At 45.1% G+C, this 26,441-nt stretch overlaps 1 protein-coding gene across 9 annotated transcripts in view; it reads right to left on the reverse strand.

The window, feature by feature from the left end:
* Pnpla7 (patatin like phospholipase domain containing 7) overlaps positions 1-26,441 on the reverse strand; it is an 87,680-nt gene that overhangs the window by 28,018 nt on the left and 33,221 nt on the right. For 8 of the 9 annotated variants that reach the window (XR_007211039.1, XR_007211043.1, XM_048346930.1 and 5 more), the window contains exons 13-20: positions 23,589-23,689; positions 23,259-23,408; positions 20,467-20,544; positions 18,688-18,893; positions 14,563-14,694; positions 13,728-13,851; positions 12,420-12,533; positions 1,821-1,890 (exon numbers count right to left, since the gene is read on the reverse strand). Coding sequence is in view for 7 of the 9 variants with exons in the window: in XM_048346930.1 (XP_048202887.1) it covers positions 1,821-1,890; positions 12,420-12,533; positions 13,728-13,851; positions 14,563-14,694; positions 18,688-18,893; positions 20,467-20,544; positions 23,259-23,408; positions 23,589-23,689 (975 nt within the window). In the remaining 2 variants the exon portion in view is untranslated. The remainder of the gene's footprint in view (positions 1-1,820; positions 1,891-12,419; positions 12,534-13,727; positions 13,852-14,562; positions 14,695-18,687; positions 18,894-20,466; positions 20,545-23,258; positions 23,409-23,588; positions 23,690-26,441) is intronic. The other variant, XM_048346922.1, reaches the window with a different exon arrangement.

Here is a 26,441-nt window from a genome sequence, read left to right on the forward strand (position 1 = left end):
AAGCCCTGGGTTCGATTCCTCAGCACCACATATATAGAAAACGGCCAGAAGTGGCGCTGTGGCTCAAGTGGCAGAGTGCTAGCCTTGAGCAAAAAGAAGCCAGGGACAGTGCTCAGGCCCTGAGTCCAAGGCCCAGGACTGGCAAAATAAATAAATAAATAAATAAAAAATAAACAGAAGACTTAAACTGATTATTTAATAAGACTGTTAATGGATTTAAGGGTATTTGCAGAAAGAAAATAAAAAAAAAAAGAAACAAGACCCCTTCTTATGGGATCTTTCTCCAGGGAGACTGACCAGCTATAAGCAAGCACCAGCAAACATCTAGCTCCTACCAACCTCTTCATCTATCTATACCCGGCCCTAAGGTAAAAGGTAGAGAAAGCAATTCTCCAGATCTGCTTGTGCTAACCTGGCCTCAGTAGGGACTATCCAGAATCCCTACGATGGCTCTGAGAACTGGAGATGGTACAGAACATCAAGCAGATCTCAGGATGGCGCTGGGAAGCACATGGCTTTGACAGCTGAGTGGACTAGGACGTGAGCCAAAAGTATGAGCACAATGGCAGCCTGCTAAAAGAGATGGAAACGGGAACATAGCCCAAAATATCAAGATAGGATCCAAATTGCCAGGTGTACTAAAAGCCAGAAATAAGGAAAGTCAACAGACAAAATGACATGTCATAGATGTTAGAATTGGTTGAAAAAACAAAAACAAAAAAATAATCAAAAAAAAGAAAAAGTAGCTGCTATTATAAACAGCAACAATTGACACTCCAGAAACAAATACAGCAACACAAAGTCTTCCGAAATACAACAACTGAAATAAAAAACTTTGCAGGGCCTGGATAAAGTGTCACACACCTGCAAATCCCAGCACTCAGTAGTCTGAGGCAGAAGGAGGCAAGTGTGAGGCCAGCCTATACCACAAATGAATTTCAGGCCAGTTTGGACTAACTACACAGTGAGACTTTGTCTCCAACACAAACTAAGAAACAAAAAAAATTATCTGTATAGGCCTAATACCAGAATCAGGGTAACAGAGGAAATGATATGAAGACTTATCAAAGAACCTATTCTATCTGAACATCAAAGAGAGAAAGATATAAAAAAAAAAAACAGTTGCAGGGCGCTGGTAGCTTCACGCCTGTAATCCTAGCTACTGAGGAGACTGAGATCTGAGGATTGAGGTTCAAAACCAGCCCAGTCAGGAAAATTCAGGAGACTCTTATCTCCAATTAATCACCAGAAAACCAGAAGTGGCACTGTGGCTCAAAGTGGTAGAAAAAGAGGTCAAGGGCAGCACCCAGGCCCAGTGTTCAAGCTTCACAACTGAAAAGAAAGGGAAGAAGAAGAAGAAAAAAGAATAGTTCCCCAGATATCTTAATTCTAGAAAAGGGGAAAGAATACAAGTTGAAAAACATGTAAGCTGGGCACTAGTGGCTCACACACCTGTAATCCTGGCTACTCATGAGGCTGAGATCTGAGGATGATGGTTCAAAGCCAGCCTGGACAGGGAAAGCCCATGAGACTCTTATCTCAAATTAACTACCAAAAAGCTAGAAGAAGAGCTATGGCTCAAGTGCTAAATGTGCTACTCAGGGCCAGTGCCTCACTCTGTTCGAAGTTGCCCAGGGTAAGAGCTTTGGGGCCTTTCTGAAAGTTGGACAGTCCAGTATCTCATGTCACTCCAAAGGTCTTCACATGGGCTAGGCAGGGGTCTGGTTTGGGACTGCATTCCATAGTAAGCTGCTGGAGTGAGCAGGAGAGTCAAAGCACCATACCTAGGCTACAGGGAGCACAGTAGGGGCCCAACTCACCTGTAACAGATCCCTGCTGGAGGCTGCCAAGGATCTGCTCGCCCAAGAGATGAATCAAGCGAGTTACCACCTTGAGGCAGAAAAAGAAACCCCAAGCCACACATTTTATTCTATTTTATTATTATTATTATTATTATTATTATTATTGTTATTATTAGTTATACAAATGAGTTACAATTCCATAGGTCAGGTTATGAGTACAATGCTTCTTTTTTTTTTTTTTTTTTTTTTGGCCAGTCCTGGGCCTTGGACTCAGGGCCCGAGCACCGTTCCTGGCTTCTTCCCGCTCAAGGCTAGCACTCTGCCACTTGAGCCACAGCGCTGCTTCTGGCCGTTTTCCGTATATGTGGTGCTGGGGAATCGAACCTAGGGCCTCGTGTATCCGAGGCAGGCATTCTTGCCACTAGGCTATATCCCCAGCCATACAATGCTTCTTGATCAATGTCTCCCCATCCTTCATTCTCCCCCATTTTCCCCTTCCCATCCCTACTCACAAGTTACACAGTTCGTATTTTACATAATGTATATTAAATACAATGACTGCATTTGCTCACCCTTCCTCCCTCCATATATCTTCCCCCATTGCCCTCTCCTCAAAACATGTCTCCACTTCCTGGTATATGTTTTGTTTTTGTTTTTGTGCTGGACCTGGGGTTGTACTCAGGGCTTAGGCACTCCCTCAGCTTTGTTGCTCAAAGCTAGTGTTCTACCATTTGACTCATAGCTCCACTTCTAGCTTTTTGTTGGTTAATTGGAGACAAGAGTCTCACAGACTTTCCTGCCTGGGCTGGCTTTGAACTGTAATTCTCAGATCTCAGCCTCCTGAGTAGCTAGGATCACAGGCATGAGCCACCGGCACCCAGGTAAAAAATAATTTTTAATTTGATAAAAATGGTTATGACTTAGTTTAAATGCTTTTACATAAAAATAAAGTGATTTAAGACATATTTCTCCAAAATAATGTTAAATATCAATGAACTTAATTTCCCAAAAGATGCAGAGCAACAGACAGGATCAAAAAACAAGATCTAACTATTGGTGTCACCCAGAAACAAATCTCACAACAGTCAAAGATACACATAAATTCCGTGTGAAAGGATAGAAAAAGATCTTTCAAGCAAATGTACCCTACAAGGAGACAGGAGTCATCATATTGTTACTGGATAAAACAGACTTGAGGTGAAAAGCAGTAAGAAGAGACAAAGAAGGTCACTACATATTAAGAAAGAGAATGATCCACAAAGAGGAAATTACAGTGGTCAATATATATGTACCAAACAATAAAGCACCTAAATACATTAAGCAAACAGGCTTACAAAGACTGATAGATCCCAACACAACAATAATAGGACACTTTAACATCCCACTCTCACTGAAGGACAGGTCAACCAAATAAAGGATCAGCAAAGAAGCCTCTGAGTTGTATGACACCATAAATCCAAATAGACTTAATAGACATCTACAGAGTAATCCACTCAACAACCACACAATTCACATTCTCCTCAGCAGCCCATGGAACCTTCTCCAAAATAGATCACATCCACGGACAGTCAACAAGTCTGAGCAAGTACAAAAGAACTGACATAACTCCCTGTATCCTATCTGATCACAGTGCAATTAAACTAGATCTCAACAGCAAAAGATACTACAGAAAACATTCAAACACATGCAGACTGAACAACACAACCATGAATAACAGGTGAGCCACTGAAGAAATAAAGGAAGAAATCAGGAAGTTTTTACAATCCAATGAAAATAAAAACACATCATACCAGAACCTCTGGGATACAGAAAATGCAGAGTTGAAAGTTCATAGCTCTAAGCACACACATAAAGAAAACAGAAACTGGGTGCCAGTGTCTCACACCTTTAATCCTAGCTACTCAGGAGAAAAATCAATGGAACAGACTGGAAGAACCAGAAATAAAGCTGTTTATCTACAGTTATTTGATATTTGACAAGGGAGCCAAAGAAATACTATGGAAAAAAGATAGCCTCTTCAATAACTGGTGTTCGGGTAGAAAACTAAAATTTAATCCCTGTTAGTCACAGTAAACCAATATCAACTCAAAGTGTACAAAAGATCTTAACATCAGATCTAAAACTTTGAACCTACTGAAAGATGAGAGTAGGAGAAACATTAGAAATTATAGGCATAGATAGAAACTTTTTGAAAGGAGTACAACAGATAGGAGAGAGACTTGACCAATGGTATTACATCAAAATAAAAAGTTTCTGTACTGTAAAGGACATGGTTACTAAACTAAAAGACAGCCAAGAGACTGGGAGAAGATCTTTACCATCAATACATCAGACAGAGGCCTACTATCCAAAATATACAAGGAGCTCAAAAAAACTAACTCCTCCCAAAGCTAATAAACCAATCAATAACGAGCAAAGGAGCTAAAGAGAGACTTCTCCAAATAAGTAACAATGGCAAATAGAAACACAAGGAAATACAAATGTCACAAAGGAAATGCAAATGAAAAAATAACTTTGAGATTCTATTGCACCCCAGTAAGATTGGCCAATGTCAAGAATCTGAAGAACAAATACTGGTGGGTAAGTAGGGAAAGAGGAACCCTAGTTGTAAACTAGTATAGCTACTCTGGAAGGAGGTTTGGAAATTTCTCAAAAAACTAAACATAGATCTTCCCTATAACCCAGCCATACTACTCTTGGGCATCTACCCAAAGCATTACAAGTCAGAATACTGGAAAGACACTTGCACATCCATGTTTACTGCTGCACTATTCACAACAGCCAAGACAGGGAGCAGCCCAGATGAATGGGTTAATAAAATGTACATATACACAATGGATTAATAAAATGCATACATACACAGTGCAACTTTACTCATCCATTAGAAAGAATAAGATGATGTTATTTGCAGGGAAATGGATGGACCTAGAAAAATTATACTGAGGTAAGTCAAGTTTGGAAACTTCTCAGAAGGAAGAATGGCAAATTGAAATACAAGGAAATGCAAATGCCACAAAGGAAATGCAAATCAAAAAATAACTTTGAAGGCTGAGAATGTGGCTTAGTGGTAGACTGCTAGCCTAGCATGCTAGAAGCCCTTGGGTTCCATTCCTCAGTACCACATAAAAAGAAAAAGTCATGCTGTGGCTCAAATAGTAGAGTGCTAGTTTTGAGAAGAAGCAGAGGAACAAAAAAGAAAGGGAAGGGGGGAGGGCAGGCGCCAATGGCTCACGCCTGTAATCCTAACTATTCAGGAGGTTGAAATCTGAAGATTGTGGTTCATAGCCACCCCAGGCAGGAAAGCCCCTGAGACTCTTATCTCCTATTAACCATCAGAAAACCGGAAGTGAAACTGTGGCTCAAAGTGGTAGAGCACTAGCCTTCAGCTGAAGAGCTCAGGGACAGTGCCCAGGCACAGAGTTCAAGCCCCACAACCAACAACAACAAAATAACTTTGAGATTTCCTCTCACCCCAGTTAGATTGGCCAATATCAAGAATTTGACAGATGGTGCATGTTTTCTCTCACATGTGGAAGCCAGATCTAAGATATAACTGGACATGATAACCTATACAGAACTCTAGGCATTCACAAACAAATGTCAGACTAAAGGAGGATAACCTCAGGGGAGGAACGCAAAGGTGTAACTTCTCTGAACATTTAGAATACTATATACCAAAACAAAATTCCATGAAATGGAAACATGGAGTTTGTGTGGGTTGTTATTGTTGTTGTTAATGGTGGTTTTTTGCTTGAGTTTTTTCTTCTTTTGGGGGTGGGGGGAGGAAGAGGGGACACAGAAAGGGAAAGAGGAACAGTGAACAAATGCAATCATGGTATTTAGTACACATTATATGGAAAATGACCTATGTATCTTGTAGTCAGGGATGAGAGGGGGAAACAGAGAAAGTAGAGGAAGAGATGAAATTGTCAAGAAGAAAAAGAAGAAGAAGAAGAAGAGGAGGAGGAGGAGGAAGAAGAGGAAATAATAATGTACTGGGCTGGAAATGTGGCTTAGTGGTAGAGTGCTTGCCTAGTATGCATGAAGCCGTGGGTTCAAGTCCTCAGTACCACATACACAGAAAAAGCCAGAAGTGGTACTGTGGCTCAAATGGTAGAGTGCTAGCTTTGAGCAAAAAGAAGCTCAGGGACAGTGCTCAGGCCCTGAGTCCAAGCCCCAGGACTGGCAAAAAAAGAAAAAAAGAAAGAAAGAGGGCTGGGGATATAGCCTAGTGGCAAGAGTGCCTGCCTCGGATACACAAGGCCCTAGGTTCGATTCCCCAGCACCACATATACAGAAAACGGCCAGAAGTGGCGCTGTGGCTCAAGTGGCAGAGTGCTAGCCTTGAGCGGGAAGAAGCCAGGGACAGTGCTCAGGCCCTGAGTCCAAGGCCCAGGACTGGCCAAAAAAAGAAAGAAAGAAAGAAAGAAAGAAAGAAAAAGAGAGAGAAAGAGAGAGAAAGAAAGAAAAAGAAATGTACTCATTACTTGAATTTTGAAATAGTAACCATGCTGTATAACACCTTAATAAAATTATTTTAAAATATAAAGTAATTTAAGGCCAGGCATGGTATCTTATACCTATAATCTCAGTACTCAGGAGGCTGAGACAGAATGGTCACAAGTTTGAGGCCAAGAGCTGGGAATGTGGCTTAGTGGTAGGGTGCTTGCCTAGCATGCATTGAGGTGCCAGACTTTGAAGTCAGGCCCCACCACGTGAACCCCATTTTAGAATCGAACCCTGAGCCAATCAGATTTGTACCTGTGTTCTAATCTTGCTTGCACAGCTGATTGTTGTAACCTTGTTCTTTGCCTTTATAAGCCCTGTGTAATCACAGCTCCGGGCTCCCTCCTAACCTCTGCTGTGTCGGTGGGTAGGACAAGGCCCGAGTTGGCAGCTCGTTAAATAAAGCCTTGCCTTGCCTTGCTTTTGCATTTCGGAGTGTCTGAATCTTGGTGGTCTTCTTGGGGGTGGTCTTGCGACTTGGCACAACAGCATGAAGCCCTGGGTTCGATTCCTCAGCACCACATAAACAGAAAAAGCCAGAAGTGGCATTGTGGCTCAAGTGATAGAGTGCTTGCCTTCAGCAAAAAGAAGCCAGGGACAGTGCTCAAGCCCTCAGTTCAAGCCCCAGGGCTGGCAGAAAAAAAACACATTGAGGCCAATCTAAGTTTCATAAGTCCCTGTCTCTAAATAAATAAAAGGATGAGTGCATGAATAAATAAAGTTATTTAAATGTTAGGGCTTTCCTTCCCTTTTTGTGATACATTGTATATGCTAGGCAAAGCTCAAGTGAAACTACTAGACTACACCAAGCAGCTTGCATTTTATTCCTAAAGCCAACAAGCTGACAGAGGACTGTTGAACATGCAGTCTAACCACTGGCACTCTTAAGATATAGGATAATCTGAGAAGAAATGCCACTATCCGAGCTCTAAACCCCAGATTACCTGAAGAGCCAGCGCTTGCACTGCAGAACAGTGTGATGTCATTCCTGTGAGCAAACATTAGCTTCATTGCCATTCACCCCTAGCCCTCTCTTTACCGCCACTCAACCCCTAGCCCTCCCTTCACCCCCACTCATCCCCTGGCCCTCCCATCACCTCCACTCCCCGCAAGCCCTCCCTTCTCCCCATTCCTCCTAGCCCTTGCTTTACCCTCCACTCAGCCCCTATTCCCCTCCAGTAGCTTCCAGACACCCTATAGCTGAGGGCTTAGTGTGACAATGAAAGGAACTGGCTTGGGCTGGGGATATAGCCTAGTGGCAAGAGTGCCTGCCTCGGATACACGAGGCCCTAGGTTCGATTCCCCAGCACCACATATACAGAAAACGGCCAGAAGCGGCGCTGTGGCTCAAGTGGCAGAGTGCTAGCCTTGAGCGGGAAGAAGCCAGGGACAGTGCTTAAGCCCTGAGTCCAAGGCCCAGGACTGGCCAAAAAAAAAAATAAATAAATAAAAAAATTTAAAAAAAGAAAGGAACTGGCTTGACTGCCTGGCAGTGGTCCACCTACCCAGAACAGGGAAGTGGAGGTAGAAGGGCCAATCACCTACAAGATAACTTGGCCCAGGATGCTGGGATCTAAGGCCCACAGGGATACAAGCAAAACAACCCAAAAGTTAGGATATGAGGCAATAAATAGTCTGAGCAGAGGAGTCTGAAACAGAAACCAAAGAACATGATGGGTTCCTTCCTTCCTTCCTTCCTTAATTTATTTTGTGCCAATCCTGGGACTGGAACTCAGGGCCTGGGCTCTGACCATAAGCTTTGTTGCTCAAGACTAACACTCTACCATTGAGCCACAGCTCCACTTTTGGCTTTTTCTGGCTATGTGGTACTGAGGAATTGAACCCAGTGCTTCATGCATGTTAGGCAAGCACTCTACCTAGCCTCTACTCTACTAAGCCACATTCCCAGCCCCACTTGTGGCTTTTTTGGTACTTACTTGGAGATAAGAGTCTCACAGACTTCCTTGCCTGAACTGGGTTCAAACCAAACTGCGATCTCAGCCTCATGAGTGCTCCGATTACAGGCATGAGTCACTGGTGCCCAATAAGCATGATATTTTTCATGCTGCTAATCTAAAACAAACTGTTAAATTAGAGCTTTAAAATTTTAATTTTGTTATGTAAAATTTGAAATACACACAAAGCAGAGAGGGATTCAATTCCTCCTTTGTCCTCGTTATCAGTATCATTTTATATACATCCCTGGGCATTCTGAGGCCAGTCCCAAAGACAGCACTGTAACCACTAATATCTGAACATGGTCCTGCAAGGGTGGGGAAACTTTTTTCTGTCAACAGCCATGTGAATACTTATAACATCATTATCAATCTATGCATATGGCTGCAGGAAGCCAACAAGAAGTATATGAGAAGCATGTGTGTCTGTCCTGTCATGCACCAAATAATTTTAAGGGCCTTGTGCAACTTGGTAGGCTGGACATGCCCACTCACTTATCTGAAGGATAAGCTCTTAAAAAACACAGCCCTAAGAACTTTCATAACTAAACCTTAATTCCAGGTTATTTTAAAAATGTTGACAAGTGGCAAAGGTTCAAAACAGGTCACTAAATGCATGCACAAGTACTCAGTATTGTTGCCCATCAGGGAACAACAAATCCACACCATTGCAAGGTGCCACTTCTTTCCCAAGGGAATGAATAACTTACATCAAGAGACATCCTCACTGAGTGTGTGCGGTATGGAGAGGCTGGCTCAGGCACTATGTTGTCAAGCAAGACAGCTGCTTTGGAGAACTAGCTACAGCTCCTAAAAGCACATCCACCCTGTGATCCAGCAACTCAAGAAGCATCTCAGCTGTCCACACAAGGTTAAGAACACGTTTAGCAAGCTGGGATGTGGTGGCACTTGTCTGTAGTCCCAGCTACTTGAGATATGGAGGAAAGAGGATCTTGAAGGCCAGGGCAGCCTGGGAAAAGGTAGTACCTAGATCCTGTCTGAAAAATAAAATGAAGGGGGGCTGGGGATATGGCCTAGTGGCAAGAGTGCTTGCCTCGTATACATGAGGCCCTGGGTTCGATTCCCCAGCACCACATATACAGAAAATGGCCAGAAGTGGCGCTGTGGCTCAAGTGGCAGAGTGCTAGCCTTGAGCAAGAAGAAGCCAGGGACAGTGCTCAGGCCCTGAGTCCAAGCCCCAGGACTGGCCAAACAAAACAAAACAAAACACAAAAATAAAATGAAGGGCTAGTGGGCCAGGCATGGTTCAAGTGGCAAAGTGCCTGCCTAACAAGCTCAAAGCCCTGGATTCAAACTCTAGTACTCCAAAAAACTGGAGGGGGGAGGGTTAGTCTGCTCTCTAACACTTTCCCTGACCCTTCCACCTTAGTAAGATATCCTGAGGCTGGTCACAGTGGCTCACACCTGTAATCCCAGCTACTGAGAGGCAGCAATTGAAAGGGGTGTGGTTGAAGACCAGTCTAGGCCAAAAAGTTAAACTCAGGAGAGTCTGAGCACTGTCCCTGACTTCTTTTTGCTCAAGGCTAGCACTCTGCCACTTGAGCCACAGCACCACTCCTGGCCATTTTCTATATATGTGGTGCTAAAGGAATTGAACCCAGGGCTTCATGTATACGAGGCAAGCACTCTTACCGCGAGGCCACATTCCCAGCCCTGCAAGATCTGATCTCAACAAATAAACTGATTGTGGTGGCATGTGTCTGTAACTCAAGCTATGCATGAGGCCATAGGACCACTGAGATCTGCAGCTGGCCATAGGAAAAAACAAAAACCCAAGACCCTATCAGAAAAATAACTGAAGCAAAACAGGGCTAGAGTCATGGCTCAGTGGAAGAGTCCTGACCTGAATTCAAACCCCAGTACCATCAAATATATATAGACAGATGGAGATGGATGGATGGATGGATGGACGGACAGACAGACAGGTAGACAGACAGACAGAGAGACAGATAAGAATGTGCAGCTGAGGACTGGGAATGTGGCTTAGTGGTAGAGTGCTTGCCTAGCATGCATGAAGCCCTGGGTTCAATTCCTCAGCACCACATAAACAGAAAAGGCTGGAAGTGGCCCTGTGGTTTAAGTAGTAGAGCACTAGCCTTGAGCTCAGAGAGGCTCAGGGACAGAGGCCAGGCCTTGAGTTCAAGCCCCAGGACCAGAAAAAAAAATGTGCAGCCAGGTGATGGTGGCTCACATCTGTAATCCTAGCTACTCAGGAGGCTGAAATCTGGGGATCATGGTTCTAAACCCATCTGGGCTGGAAGGTCTGTGATACCCATCTCCAATTAACCACCAAATAATCAGAAGTAGCACTGTGGCTCAGTGGTAGAGTACTATCCTTAAGCACAAAACCTCAGGAACAGCACCCAGGCCTTGAGTTCAAGCCCATAACCAACAAAAAAGAGTGTGCTTATTCATACTCCTTCCTAACAGACTCAAATGGTGGCAATTCAAACATCCAGAGAACAGACATATGATTTCCATGCACAGTGGAGCTCTGCTTGGCACTGAAAGAAGTCATGCACAGAATGCTGCATTTTCTACTAGTTCATATAGAATCCAAGGCCTTTCTGGATGACAAAAGGCAATCTGAGGCCAAGGGGCTAAGAACCCCTCACCACAAGGCTCCCCCCTACAGGGCTGGGACACCTCAGTAGGCTCACCCTAGAGTGTGATCCAAGGGCCTGATGGCAAGAACAGAATACACCCAGGGGGAAATGCTCCCCTGGTGTGGATAGCTTAGTGTTTTCAGCCAGAAATGTCCATGTGATGAGGAAGTATTGGTTCTCCAAGCTGAATCCATCCCTCTGCCAGCTTTCACTACACCCATAGCCTGCTGCTTAGCTTGTCCATGGAGGAAGGAAGAAAACTACACATGGTTTCCAGTAGGGGATTGGGTGTGAGCAGGCCAAGAGCATGGTCTACTGTGGGAAGGCTGGAGACAAGGACATGCAATAGGTCTCTGGATCCCCAAAGTAGTGGACTGAATGTACTTCTGCTACCAAGGAGCAGCCCACAGAAGAGGCAGTAGGTGGCCAAGGGAGCCAAGCTTTATCTTCCCTTGGTACCCAGCCCAGGCATTCACATCAACAAAAGGAGTCAGAGGGCCACTGCGGACACAACTCAGAGGGCTCAAACTACTGGACCTTCCAGGAGAGCCCCCATCACCTTCTCTGAAAGGGACATTGGCCTATCCTGAGGGAGAGCCCCCATCACCTTCCCTGAATGGGGTATTAGCCTATCCTGATGAACTGACACCTACCAACTAACTCCACCACGCCGCCAGCCTCCAGCTGCTGATTGGCAAGAACCACAGAGCAGCCTCTATAGATGTGTCCTGCAGCCAAGATTCCTGACTGGGGGTGCTGCCAATGGTGAAAGCACCATATCCCAGGAAGGAGCAACACCCCAGTTGCACCATACCCTGGCCCCACAGACAGAAGATGACCAGATCCACAAAAATAGAATGGCCTGTAGCTGAAGCCCTGAGCACTGGGCCTGGTGACCATGACCAACACACATGCTCCCTCACATGCTCTATCAGGCTCTCCTAGTCCGTAAATGGGCAACTACAGCAACCACAGTCATAGTTGCCAGCATCACTAGGGGTCTCTTAGAGACAGAGATCTGAGTCTGTGTCACTCTATGAGCCACAAGAGCAGGAGTGTCAGCTGAGGGCAAGGACCCTATAGTAAGCCTCAAAGACTAAAGTAAGTGAGAGGCCTGAGCTCTGATGGGGCAGAGTACCCTGAAGAAGGCCCTGGAAGCATGGAGGCCACACCACCCACATCTCCCCATTTGTTCTAGAATGAACAAGTACACCTGGCATGCTCTTCTTCTCATGCTGATTAACATTCACAGATCTGCCGTTTTCAGCCATCCCTTCCCTTTACCAATAGGCCTGGCCAGGCCTCCAAATCACCAAGTTTAGGTTCTTTCCTGTCTTGTGATACCCAGAGCATTCACAAGCAGGAAGGACAACCAGAAGATGCAGCTGACCAACCACATGCGATGCAGCATGAGTACCTTGTTCTACCCACACTGCACTGTTCCCCACATTCATCGTCTCCTCATACAATCCCACCACCTTCTCTCAGCTCTGCTCACCTGACCCACAGGTGCTCTGAGCCACACTTACCTGTGGGTACCGACGCTTGATGGATGTCAGGGCTCCTGTGGGAAGCTTGGCCAGTTCTGAGTCTCGGACAGCATGCACTGTGGTTGCCCTAGCCTGATGGGTCAGTGTCTCCACCTGAAGAGGAAAGACTAATGTCTGAATCTTAATTTTTATAATTTAAACCCACTGTAGTTAGTCCATAATTAAACTAGTCACATTTACAAAGGTTAGTTCGATATATTTCAATTTGCAAGGTTATTTACAAATTAACTGAAATTATAATCTGCTGTAATATGAAAGGACAACAATTTCTTGAATAATAAGTTGATTATGTTTTAGAGGTGAAGCAGAGATCTTTCATTTGAAGGCAATGGTTTTTTGGATGCTAAGGGTATTTGGGAGCTTTTTTGTTACATGTGTAAACTGGAAAGTAGAACAGAATAATAAAAGTTCTGTCCAACGGTATAGTATGGATTTGAGAGAGATTCTATTCAGTTACATAGTTCATGGGTTTTATAGTGGCTGATTTTATTTTATTTTATCATTATTATTACTACTATTATTAGTCAGTCATGGGGCTTGAACTCAGAGTCTGGGTCCTTTACCTGAGCCCTTTTTGCTCAAGGCTAGCACTCTACCACTTGAGCCACAGTGCCACTTCTGTTTTTCTAATGGTTAACTGGAGATAAGAGTCTCATGGAGACTTTTCTGTCTGGGCTGGCTTCAAACCACAGTCCTCAGATCTCAGCCTCCTGAGTAGCTAGGATTACAGGAGTAAGCCACCAGCTCCCAGCTTCCTGCTTATTCTTTTATTATTTCTGAAATTATATGTTTTTAGTGACTATTACATAAAGTTTTTGAAACTAAATTTCTTCAGGTAAATTGAAGATTTGTTACAAAACAAATGAAAAACAGGAAAAAGCTCCAAGCTCCAAGAATACTCCTGTAGACCTAGGAGTTCACAGTATCATCTTGGGACTAGTCTACTATAGCTCAGGTCAGAGGGATAGACCCAAAACAAGCAGCCTTGGGAGTTTCAGCCAGCCCACAGCTGCTCTCACTGGAGACCTTGGAGACTCTGGTCCCTCCCTACCCACCATGCTCCAGCACTGCCTGGGTACTCTCTAGTACCCAGAAATCAAGGACTAGCATCTAGGTCCCTCAGAAGGCACCAAGAGTTCATTCCAGATCTATTCTCAGAAAGCCGGGCCCAGAGTAAACTAACTTGCTGAGTCCTCTTCCACCCTCAGGTCTCTTAGGGAACCCTTCCCAGTCTAGGTCGCCAGCCAGGTCAGTTCCAGAAAACAGAAAGGAGGGCCCAGCACCTACCACACCAATGAGGTCTCCCCGGCCATACTCCCCAGCCAGGCGCTTCTTCCCATCATCCTTTCGGATCACAGAACGCAGTCGGCCACTGAGGACAATATAAGTGCAGTCTGACTTGTCCCCTTGCCTGCAGAGACACAGAGCCCTCAGTCCACCAGCCTTCGTGTTCCCCAGGTCCAGCCTCCCAACAGCCACCCAGCCCCCAAGATGCAAAAATTAAAATTTCAAAATTCAGTCTTCTTAGTAAAAATTTTGGTTTTGAAAAGCATAGGCATTTTTTGTTTAAATATGTTTCACAATCACACATTGATGGGCTCTTAGCTTTAAATACATTTTTTAATTTTTTTCTTGGTTTAAAATGTAACTACCATGAATACTGATGTGAAGCTGGCTATGAGTTGCTAGCTCAGATCACAGGAAACGAGCAGTGCCTTATAAAGGGCATCTAACAGGTTCTCGGGTCCTTGGAAAGGACCGCATGGACGTACGCATACAGACATAAAAAGATGACTGCGAAAATGCACTTTGTCTGCACAGGGACAGTTATGCACAGAACTGAAAATGCCCACCAAGGGCATATCCAGAGGTACCTAGGAAGATAAAGAAATCCATCCCCAGATGGTATATAATCTCCACAGGCTGAAGTTTGGTCTTCAGCTGTACCACTCTAAGTCAGGACACAGGGACATTTACAGAGAAGGAGAAATCTGCCAGCCTGTAGACCTCTCTATACACTGCACAATGGCAGGCTTCTGACACTGCAGGCCTTTGGGAACTCTCTGTACACAGATAGCACACCTAAAGGCATTTGTGTACAATGTACACCTCTGGGCCTCACCTGTATATGGCACGCCCAGCCTCAATCTCCATCCAGTCTAGAGCAAAGTCTATCTGCCGCACAAAGGATGACATTCTCTTCACTACAGTGTGTGCCACACCCAGGACCACTGCTGGCTGTTTCCGCATGATCCTGGAAGGTATTCTAGAGTCACTTTCCCTCTCCTGATCTGAATTCCACTAGCTTCACTACTCACTAAATCTCACAGAGATTAAAAGTAGATGGGATCTATAACCTTACCTACCAGACACGAGTCTCCATGTCCACTCTGAGGTAACAAGACACTGAAGGGTGGTTTGGGGCAGAGTATGGTATCTGGCAGTCATCTGCTCCCAGTTCCACAGAGCCAACAGCTTCTTAGGAGCAGGGGAGCCTTCCTCTAGTACCATCTACCCATGAAGGTTTCTTGAGCAGAGGCCACGTATGAGCCAAGATCCTGGCAGTGGAATCTCACTCACCAAACTCAGACTATGAATTGATGGTAGCAAGTGCCATGAAATGCACCACTGCTAACATAGTTGAAAGAGGCCTTAAGCCTAAAGGGCACAGAATCTACTCTGGGTAGGCTGGGAACTCTCACCCAAAATATTACATCTCCCTGGTGTTATGGACAGACTGCTTAGGGAAGGCAGCAGCAAGGACATCCTAGTGGTTCAGGGAGTGGAGTTCAGTTCATGGGCTGCTGTTGGCTTGCACTGGGCAGGGAGAAACAGGGCTGAGAGACTCCAGGCCCAGGCTGAGCAATAAAATAGAGCTGCCATTTGCTAAAATCTAGGAAATCAGAGTTCTGCCATATATACTGGATGGATGATGGGAGCCCCTTCACCAGCCCAGAGCAATAGCAAGACAGCAGTTGGATGGTGATGGCTTATGAGAAGTAAAATTCATCCTGTGTCCCCAGAGTTGAGTAAGAGACCCCAAGGTATTGGCTAGATGATTATGTCTTCAGGGTGGGAACTGGGTATCATGGGTTCTTACACCATGCACAGACATGTACACAGACAGGACTCACACATGAACATGGCAGGGTGATAAACACAGGCACAGAAGAATCAGGCTACATTTAGGCCAAGCGAGTGTTAGAAAGGGAAAGGCTATGGGCCCTGACAACCACATTAAGCTCCCTCCCTCCCCTCTCTTCCTTCCTTCCTTCCTTCTTTCCTTCCTTCCTTCCTTTTCCTTCCTTCCCTTCCTTCCTTCCTTCTCTTCCTTCCTGTCAGTTGTGGGACTTGAACTCAGGACCTGGGTGCTGTCCCTGAACTTTTTTGCTCAAGGCTAGCACTTTGTCACTTAACTCACAGCACTACTTCTGGCTTTTTCTGAGTAGTTTATTGGAGATAAGTGTCACAGACTTTTCTATCCCAGCTAGCTTGAAACTGTGATCCTCAGAGTAGCTAGGATTACAGGTGTGAGCCACCAGCACCCAGGAGTTACTTTCTTTACTTTTTCTTTTTTCCTTTCTTCCTTTTTCTTTTTCTTCCTTTCTCCCTTTTTTTCTTTTCCTTTTTCTTCCTGTCGTTCTGTCTCTCTTCCTCCCTCTCTCCTTCCTTTATTTACTGTGTGTATGCTGATTTCTGGTAGGACTTGAATTTAGGACCTCACATTCTCAAATGGTTTTGCTTGTGGCTAGTGCTCTACCAACTGAGCCATGAGTCATCTTCTGGCTTTCTGATTGGAGATAAGAGTCTCCTACATTTGTCTGCCAGGCTGGCTTTGGCAGCTAGGATTATATGCATCAGCCACCAGTTGTCCTATCTAAGTCTCTCCCTAGTGTAGATGGGCAGGGTACAGAATCGGGGCAGCAGGCTAAGAGCATGTTCTGAACCTCTGGGACTGGTATATTCATACAGTTTAGGAGACAGACAAATCTAGCTCCATACTGGGAACCCCTTGCTAGTGGAAGGACCCAGCAGATTCCCACTTCTCTAAAACATCAGATTCTCCATCTGTAAAATTAGTTTCCCCAGCACACTGAGTAGTAAGTACATCAGGGTGTCAAGCCAGAGGCCTTAGGGCCATTCACGAAGAGAAACCCAGCAGGGAGCCCTGCCCATCCTCTCCCCACACAGCCCAGACACACAGACGCTTGAATGAGTGCCAAGCAGAGCTGTGTGGTATTGTTTGGCTGAGGCTGCCACCTTCTGTACAACTGGAACCACTGCTCTGGATGTGTCTTGGCTGAGACTAAATTGCTGTGTTTCTCCACTATCTAGAGGCCCCTGACAGGTCCCTGCTGTCTGACCCTCCATTTGACACTCCAGCATAAGAACTCTGTGATCATACTAGGCATCTGGACTGAGAGAGACAGAAGCCTTCCAAGAATATACACAAAAAGGCTGCTGTGAGTTGAGTATAGGTGATTCACTACTCTGGAGGCTGAGATCTGAGAATCATGGTTTGAAGCCAGCCCAGGCAGGAAAGTACGTGAGACACTTATCTCCAATTAACCATCACAAAAATCCCAAAGGGAAGGTGGCTTAAGTGGTAGAGCACTAGCCTTTGAGAAAAAAAAAGAGCTCAGGGGCTGGGAATATGGCCTAGTGGTAAAGTGCTCGCCTCGTATACACGAAGCCCTGGGTTCCATTCCTCAGCACCACATATATAGAAAACAGCCAGAGGTGGTGCTGTGGCTCAAGTGGCAGAGTGCTAGCCTTGAGCAAAAAGAAAACAGGGACAGTGCTCAGGCCCTGAGTTCAAGTCCCAGGACTGGCAAAAAAAAACCCAAAACTCAGGGACAGCACCCAGGCTCTGAGTTCAAGCCCCAGGACAGGCAACAAAAACAAAAGTAGCTGCAGCTAGTGCTGACAAATGCAAGAGATAGGGACTGAAAGGCATTCTGGACTCTGATGGACCAAAGTTCCTAGCAAAGAAGAAACAAAGGTAGGGGCTAGGAATATGGCCTAGTGGCAAGAGTGCTTGCCTCATATACATGAAGCCCTGGGTTCGATTCCTCAGCATCACATATGTAGAAAACGGCCAGAAGTGGCGCTGTGGCTCAAGTGGCAGAGTGCTAGCCTTGAGCAAAAGGAAGCCAGGGACAGTGCTCAGGCTCGGAGTTCAAGGCCCAGGACTGGCCAAAAAACAAACAAATAAAAAACCACAACAACAAAAAGAAGAAGAAATGAAGGTAGGCTTAACTTTGGTGCCCTTTAGAGCACCAGGAACAAAGCAGCCTGTCAAGAGACCCTCCTGTCTTCAGGGGTAGCAAAAGACCACTGGGGCCTCCTAGGCAGGGAGAAGACATCTGTGGGCCCAAAGGAGAGAATCAAAGGTCAGATACACAAAGGTTTCTAGCATGATGGTGGCACAACATGAACCCACACCAGCCAAATAAGGAAGGGAATAAGCAGGAAACCCTCCTTACCTATATTGGTCTCCTGCCGATGCCAGTGGCTAACACCTGTAATTCTACTACTCAGGAGGCTAAGATCTGAGGATTGTGGTTTCAAGACAGCCTGGGTAGGAAAGACCATGAGACTCTTAACTCCAATTAACCATCCAAAAGTCAGAAATGAAGCTGTGGCTCAAGTGGTAAAGTGCTAGCCTTGAGCAAAAAATCTCAAAGATAGCAACCAGCCCCCCAATTCAAGCTCCAGGACCAGCACACACACACCCCCAATTCAAGCCCCAGGACCAGCACACACACACACACACACACACACATACACACACAGAGAGAGAGAGAGAGAGAGAGAGAGAGAGAGAGAGAGAGAGAGAGAGAGAGAGAGAGAGAAAATGGGTCTCCTAAGCATGAGCAGGCTACAAAACACAACTCCTTAGCCTTCCTATTCCAGCTCTGGCCATCAACATATGGCCATGGAATGAACCCACAGACACATGCAGGTAGGTCAGGATCACACACACAGGGAGAAAACAATACATAGCAGATATCTATGGGCCAGATAGAAGCTCTGACTTACTGGGCTTGTCATGGCACTAATGCCTGTAGCCACTTAGCTATAACAGGAGCACAAAGGGTCTAGGAAAGCAAGCAGTGGGCTCAGCCCTCAGAGTCCTCAGAGATAGAGGATCTAGGAGATATCTGAGTAAGCAGGACAAACAACAGAAGCACAGAAAGTATCCTTGGTACCTCTGTGGGTGAGAGGATGGAAGGGCACGACTCACTCATAGAAGTGGGCCTTGGAGATAGACAAGAAGCTGCAGTCCTTGTTGGCTCTGATAGTGAACATCAAGGGTTCGCCAGTGAGCACTGCCAGCTGGCCTACCATTTCTCCGGGGTGTGTAAGGAACAGGCAAGTGTCCTCTTGGCTGTCAATCTTCTGTTGGTACACGTGTAGCAACCCAGAGACCACAAATAAGATGTTTACATCCTGACAAAAATCAGAGACAGGGGCTGAGATAGTGGCAAGAGTGCTTGCCTCATATACATGAAGCCCTAGGTTCGATTCCTCAGCACCACATATATAGAGAAGGCCAGAAGTGGCGCTGAGGCTCAAGTTGGCAGAATGCTAGCCTTGAACAAAAAGAAGCCAGCGATAGTGCTCAGGCCCTGAGTTCAGCCCCAGAACTGGCCAAAAAAAAACCCATAAAACAGAAATAGCCTGGCCTTAAGGAGATGCATCAGGTGTCGCCTGGAATTTCCTATTGGCCCTGGGCCCAGGGAAGTTAGCCTTCTGGCGTTCCCCAAGTCCCCACAAACTGAAGATAATGCAGGCAGTAGCTTCTATGCTTAATTTGTGGACATAAACAGCCTTGGGCTGGGCGCTAGTGGCTCATGCCTATAATCCTAGCTACTCAGGAGGCTAGATTGTGGCTTAAAGCCAGCCCAGGCAGGAAAGTCCGTGAGACTCTCATTTTCAATTAACCACTAGAAAATCAGAAATGGTACTGTGGCTCAAGTGGCACAGTGCTAGCCTTGAGCTGAAGAGCTCAGGGACAGCATCCAGGCTCAGAGTTCAAGCCCTGCAACTGACCAAAAAAATAAAAAATAAAAAAAAAATAAAAAAGAAGCAGCAGCAGCTGCCTTGGGCACAGACTCCTACTGGGAACATTCCAGTAACTATATAGTTATTTTTCATTTGTTTGTTTTGATGGTTTTGGGGCTTGAACTCAGAGCCTGGACACTCCCCTGAGCTTTTCTGCTCAAGATTAGCTAATGTTCTAACACTTTGAGCCACAACTTCACTTCCTAGTTTCTAGTGGTTAATTGGAGATGAGTCTCATAGACTTCCTCCCCCCCTGTTGGCTTCAAACCACAATCCTTATATCTTAGCCTCCTGAGTAGCTAGGATTACAGGTGTCAGCCATCAGTACTGTCAAGTTCTACAACTTTATAATTTAGCAATACTATGGTTATTCATCAATCACAGGAAACTTACTTTCAGGTCAAATACACGCATTTTCCCCTTCCTTTGTCCTCCCACTTACTGCTCCAATTTTCCTACAGAAGTAAGGATGTAGCCTCTCTCCTTAAAGCCTGTTGTGAAGCCAGAACTCCCAGAGCTCTGCAGCCTGATGAGTGCTGTCCTGAATGTGAGCCAATGCTTGCTCGTTTTACACATCTACCATCCTTCACATCCCACATTGACACATACATCTCAAAAAACCATTCAGGGAATAACCCCAGCTTCTTTGGGAGGCAAGCACTCTAGCCACTAGGCCATATCCCCAGCCCCACCCCAGTTTCTTTGTTGTCTACTGCAGAACTCTTCCCAAATCTATTCACTCTGTCCTAATCCTTCAGGATCCAGCAAGAGGGTTAGTGTAGCAAGCATAAGCATGGGGTGGCTATACACCCAGGCACAGGGCTGCTGAGGACAAATGGCCTCTGAGATGGTGCCAGAGTTGCAGCAATCCACTGCTAAGAGAGCTGCCTCACTCCACACTCCAGTGGAGCTGTTAGTTCCCGTGGTCAATTCCTTAGGCCCAAGGCCCTCTGCTCACCTGGTCTCCCTGTTTTGATACTACTGTGCCTGCAGGGACATGGAGAAACGTCACTCGGCCATCCAACAGAGATGGGTCCTAAAACAGAAGGTTTTGTTATCATCCTTTTTTTTTCTTTGCCAGTCCTGGGGCTTGAACTCAGGACCTGAGCACTATTCCTGGCTTCTTTTTGCTCAAGGCTAGCACTCTGCCACTTGAGCCACAGTATCACTTCTGGCCTTTTTCTATATATGTGGTGCTGAGGAATCGAACTCAGGGCTTCATGTATATGAGGCAAGCACTCTTGCCACTAGGCCATATTCCCAGCCCTTAAAACAGAAGGTTTTAAGAAGATATATAAGCCAGGTACCAGTGGCTCACACCTGTAATCCTAGCTACTTAGGAGGCTGAGAGCTGAGGATCATGGTTTGAAGTCAGCCCAGGCAGGAAAGTCTATGGGATGCTTATCTCCAATTAAACACCAAAAAGATGTTATAAGGTTTTCAGAAAAGCTAAAAGTGGAGCTGTGGCTCAAGTGGTAGAACACATGCCTTGAGCAAAAAAGGGCAAGGACAGTGCTAGGATCCTGAATTAAAAAGAAGAGGAGGAGGAGGAGGAGGAGGAGGAGGAGGAGGAGGAGGAGGAGGAGGAGGAGGGGGAGGAGGGGGAGGAGGGGGAGGAGGGGGAGGAGGGGGAGGAGGGGGAGGAGGGGGAGGAGGAGGAGGAGGAGGAGGAGGAGGAGGAGGAGGAGGAGGAGGAGGAGGAGGAGGGGGAGGGGGAGGAGGAGGAGGCATAAAAAGGCATTTATGTGAAGACACAAAAAAGTGGGGGTCACATAGGATGAAACAGAGGCAGCCCGCAACAAGACTAAAATAGGTTTTGTGAACACAGACTCAACAAATACCAGAGTACTCTAAAGGAAGGATCTATGGAATATAGCAGAAAAATGCATAAATGGATTATACTATTTTTGTGAATTTATCTGAAAGAATATTCCACCTCAGTAAGGAAGGGCAATTAATTTGATGAAAGGTGCTGGCATAAAGGAAGACAATTGAGTGAAGTGGCCCTTTCATACTCATTACAAAACTAATGAACTGATGGTCATGGTTCATGCCTATAGTTCTAGTCACTTGGGAGACTGAGGCAGGAAGGTCATTTTTTCTGAGAAATTCAAACCCATCCTGAGCACATAAAGAGACCCAGGCTTTTGTTACAGGTGTTGTAATAACTAGTATTTACACTCAAGGCTTTACACTCTAACTAGCCAGGAAAATGTCAGACTTGAGGTACAACTCAAGTGGTAAAGCTCTAACCATGACAAAGAAAGCCAAGGAGGGAGTATGAGGTCTAGAGTTCAAGCACTGATACTAGTACACATAAAATATAAATAAATAATATTTATTGAGTAGGATGCTATTTCATACAACACTAGCACAGATTAACTGAGTGAATTGCTGTCTCCCATATTACCTGCAATATATCCTTCTCACATATGATACATCTGGTTAGGGGTGGCCTAGAATCTCAAAAGCCCTCCAAAATGACTAGTAATTGTCCAAAGCACAGGAGACAAGTCCCTGGGACACCACATGTGGCAGCTCAAGCTCTGGGAACCTGTGAACGTGATGCTTATAAAGTTTAAAAACATCAAAATTAAATTCATACATCGTAGAGAGAGTAAAATAAGAATGCTCATTGGTCACCTTTAGAAAAAGCAAGTAACTAAAATTAAGACAGGTAGCTAAATAATTAAACATCCCAAACTGGCCTGGGAGTGTGGCTCAGTGCATCAAAGAAATAACTGGCATCACAACCCCCTGAGGGAAACAGGGCACCTGCAACCTGGTTTGCCAAAACAGGAGGGAAAAAAGTAAGAGAGGAAGGAGGGAAGTAGGAGGAAGAAGAGGAAAATAATCTAATCCAGCTCATAGACTATTAGGCCAAGGGGTGAGGCACTGATTACAAGCAGTGGGACTGAACCAGGGATGCTGTCTGTCCCTGGACCACTATCTTGTGAAACTCCAGAGAGGAACAGCCAGTACTTCAATTTAAAAAACAAAAAGCTATTAAAAAAAAAATCAGGGGCTGGGAATATGGCCTAGTGGTAGAGTGCTTGCCTGATATACATGAAGCCCTGGGTTCGATTCCTCAGCACCACATATAGGGAAAAAGCCAGAGGTGGCGCTGTGGCTCAAGTGGTAGAGTGCTAGTCTTGAGCAAAAAGAAGCCAGGGACAGTGAGTGCTCAGGCCCTGAGTACAGGCCCCAGCACTGGAAAAAAAAATCAGGAGAAGAGACTAAGAGGAAGGACACTGTCTTCCTATAGTGGCACCTTAGTGTTCAGCCAGTATCTAGCTTTCTTGTACTTTCAGAGATGCTGTAGAGGGTTGGTGTGTCTTTAGCATCACTTCTCTCTAAGTGTCTTCCCTTCTGACTGTGGACAAGTGCTCTAGCTCTGTGCACAGAACAGTGTGAAAGACAGAGGCCCCAGGGAGACAGAAGCACAGTATAAACGACAGAGAGCCTGATGAGAGAGAAGACCCTGAGCAAGAACTATCAGGGACTGGAGAGAATAGGAGATTCTGAGAGAGTAACGTCACTCACACACAGTTAGCACCATGGAACACAAAAGCCTAAACCCTGAGACATTAATCAAGAACTAGAGCTAGGCTCTGACCACTCAAACCTATAATCCATAGGCACCAAGACCCCTTGAGGGCCCCTTTAAGGGTCTGACACTCCATGCCTGGAACACTGCATGAGGAAAAGTCAAGGTGAGCTGCTACTTCTACTTTGAGCATGCATACTTACATCCAGCTTCATCAGGGTGAGGAGGTCCTTCTTGGCAGCTCTAAAGATGGAATCCATCTTCCTGCTGGCACCAGGCTCATCCCAAGGACTGTCCGAGTAGTGAAAGACAGCAGAGGACATCTCTGAAACAATCACACTTCTCTTGGACTTCTAAAGAACAAAGACGGGGGCATCAGAAGAGACTAATTGGGAGAGCATGTGATACTCAGCTCAATGATCCACTGCTGACACTGTTGATGTCATATGCAGGCCACTTTCTCAAAGCTTCAGCAAGCGGGGGAGCAGGTAGAGCCCCAAGGGAAAAGGTGAAAACGAGAGGCAAAGACCTACCTTGCTGGTCACAGAGTTCCTAGGGTGCTCATCTGAGTGCATCAAAATCCTGGCACGGTTGTACACCATCCCCAAGTCTGAAGTGGCCCCCATGTGGCTTTCTACAAACAAAGAGGAAACTAAACTCACTGCCCACCCACATGCATGGACACACTGAGAAAAGGCAGAGGGTACCCTGAATGGAAAAAAGCACAAATCTGGTAAAGAAGATTCAAACTGCTAGAAGGCAAGGTCGCTTTACTACCTGCCCTTTTTATGATTTCCTTAGTCCCTTCTGTGCTGCAATGATAGATTCCCTGAGTCTCACTCAATACTTTATGAAGCGAAGAGGCTGATCTAGCTCACAGGTTCTGGGGACTAATCCCAGGGCCTCATCATGTTGGGTGAGCATTCTGTCGCTGAGCTTCACCCCCAGTCCCACTGCCCCACCTCAAAGAGCCACCCTGGGGACCAAGCTTTCAGCACACTAACATCTGGAGGACAAATCATCCTCAAAACCATAGCAACAATCAATAATCAACTTTTAAACATTAAATTCCAAGCTTAGCATATCCTGACCATATCTCTGGATTCTGACAAAGCATGTAGGCCTTGGATCACAAACAGCTAAGTTTGAATCCTGCCCACTCTGCAGAAGCCATGCACGCAAGTGACTTGCCTAAGCTGCAGTTTCATCATCTAAAACATAGAATTTATAGTGCCCTTTTCTCAGAGCTATTTTAAAACTTGTACAAGGTCATATAAATAGCACTTGGCATCAATAGGATATAAATAAGTTACAGAAATAAACTGCAGATACAGCATGGGTGAAAGGTGCTAAGTCCATAAGCCCCACTCCCAGTAAGTTCCAGCAAAGCCAAAATCAGAGCGTGGGCACGCAGACACCCAGGGGAGGGAGATCAGACTGTAGAAGAAAGATGCAGGCTTATTCTGGCCCTATGATGGATACACACAGAATTCATGCAGTTGCACATTGTATTACACAGCAGTGAAACACTACCACTGAAGAAACAATCCTAAACAAGAAGTCAGTCTGTGCTGACAAGGGTCCACGGTGCTCACTCTGGGGAAGGCACAGACTTTCCAAGTGGGTATGCAAAGCACTCAGCATCTCCCACCCAATGGCAGCTTCAAAGTACACATCTGGCTGTAGCAGCCCCTAGCATGCAGCTAGAAAGTGAATTCTTCCCCCACTGGTCCTGTGGCTTGAACTCAGGACTTGGGCACATATTCCTAAGCTTTCTGTGCTCAAGGCTAGCATTCCACCACTTGAGCCACAGCTCTACTTCTGGCTTTTTGGTGGTTAATTGGAAATAAGAATCCATAGATTCTCCTGCCCAGGCTGGCTTTGAACAGTAATGCTCGGATGTCAGCCTCTTGAGTAGCTAGAATTATAGGCGAGAGCTTAGTGAAATTTAAGAACCTACAATTATTGATTTAAACAGCTTCAAGTAAGCACAGAAGGCTGGCATCAAACTATACAGAAATTGTCAATGATGAGAATACTCAGTTTTAAAAGGAAAGGCACTGGAATGTGGCCAGAAAAGTTAACTTGAGGTCAAGTATTTTTCAGTCACATGAAGATAGCACTTTTCACACAGGCTAGGCCTTCACAGAGTCTGAGCTGCATGGTTTTCAGAAGATGCTCTTCCCAGAGAGGAGCAAGCCTGAACCAGACAGAGTCACAGGACACTGAGAAAGAAGTACACACCCAAAGGAGAAGCTGTTGGAGCACAGCACATGCCCCAAGACCCTTTGACCTAGAAGTGGGTCTGCACTGTGGTTTGAAGATGTTATTTAAGAGCAACTTTGCTAGCCAGACATGGTGGCACAAACCTATAATCCCAGAACCCAGAGGCTGAAGCAGAAAGACTGTAAGTTCAAGATTTCCTGGTCTACATAGCAAGTTGAAGGCCAACCTGGGATAGATGGATGGATGGATGGATGTATATACAATATAAAAAAAGAGCAATCTTGTTTCAACATAACCCTTAACCATAACCATAACAGTACTTCCTCCCAGAAACAATAAAGACAAAATTTTCTGATTGTGATTATACCTACTAATTTTAAAGTTACTTCTTATAGAAAAATATTTGATTTATATTTTCCTCTCTCTCTCTCTCTCTCTCTCTCTCTCTCTCTCTCTCTCTCTCTCTCTCTCTCTCTCTCTTTCTCTTTTTTGTCAATCAGTAGAGCTTGAACTCAGGGTCTGGATGCTATCCCTGAGCTTTTTTGCTCAAGGCTAGCACTCTACCACTTTGAGCCACAACTCCACTTCCAGTTTTCTGGTGGTTAATTGGAGATAAGAGTCACTCACACTTTCCTGCCTGAGCTGGCTTTGAATTGTGGTCCTCAGTTCTCAGCCTGAGTAGCTAGGATTACAGGTGTGAGCCACCAGCACCTGGCTGCTATTTTCTTATATCAATAGGATTTTGAAATGTTTAATAAAGCAATCAATAATAAATTGTTTATACATGCATATAACACAATTATTACATTATTTAATATACAAATTATAATTCATAAACCAAGATATTATACCAAAATCTATTTTAAAATAAAAATCTGCCCATATTCCCAGAAATAAAATAAATGCACTAAAGTACAGTATTTCCATAGAATGCTACTATATAACCATATTGTTGAAACTTAAGATGTTAGACTTCTCTGATTTAGTGCATAGTATTTTAATACACATGAATATACAAAGTTGATAAAAATGTAATGTTTACAGATAAAACCTGCTGGTTGCTAGTGGCTCATATCTATAATCCTAGCTACTCAGGAGGCTGAGAGCTGAGGATAGAGGTTCAAAGCTAGCCTGGGCAGGAAAGCCGTGAGATGCTTATC

The sequence above is a fragment of the Perognathus longimembris genome, chromosome 1 (assembly GCF_023159225.1).
Source record: "Perognathus longimembris pacificus isolate PPM17 chromosome 1, ASM2315922v1, whole genome shotgun sequence".
NCBI classification, from domain to species: Eukaryota; Metazoa; Chordata; class Mammalia; order Rodentia; family Heteromyidae; genus Perognathus; species Perognathus longimembris.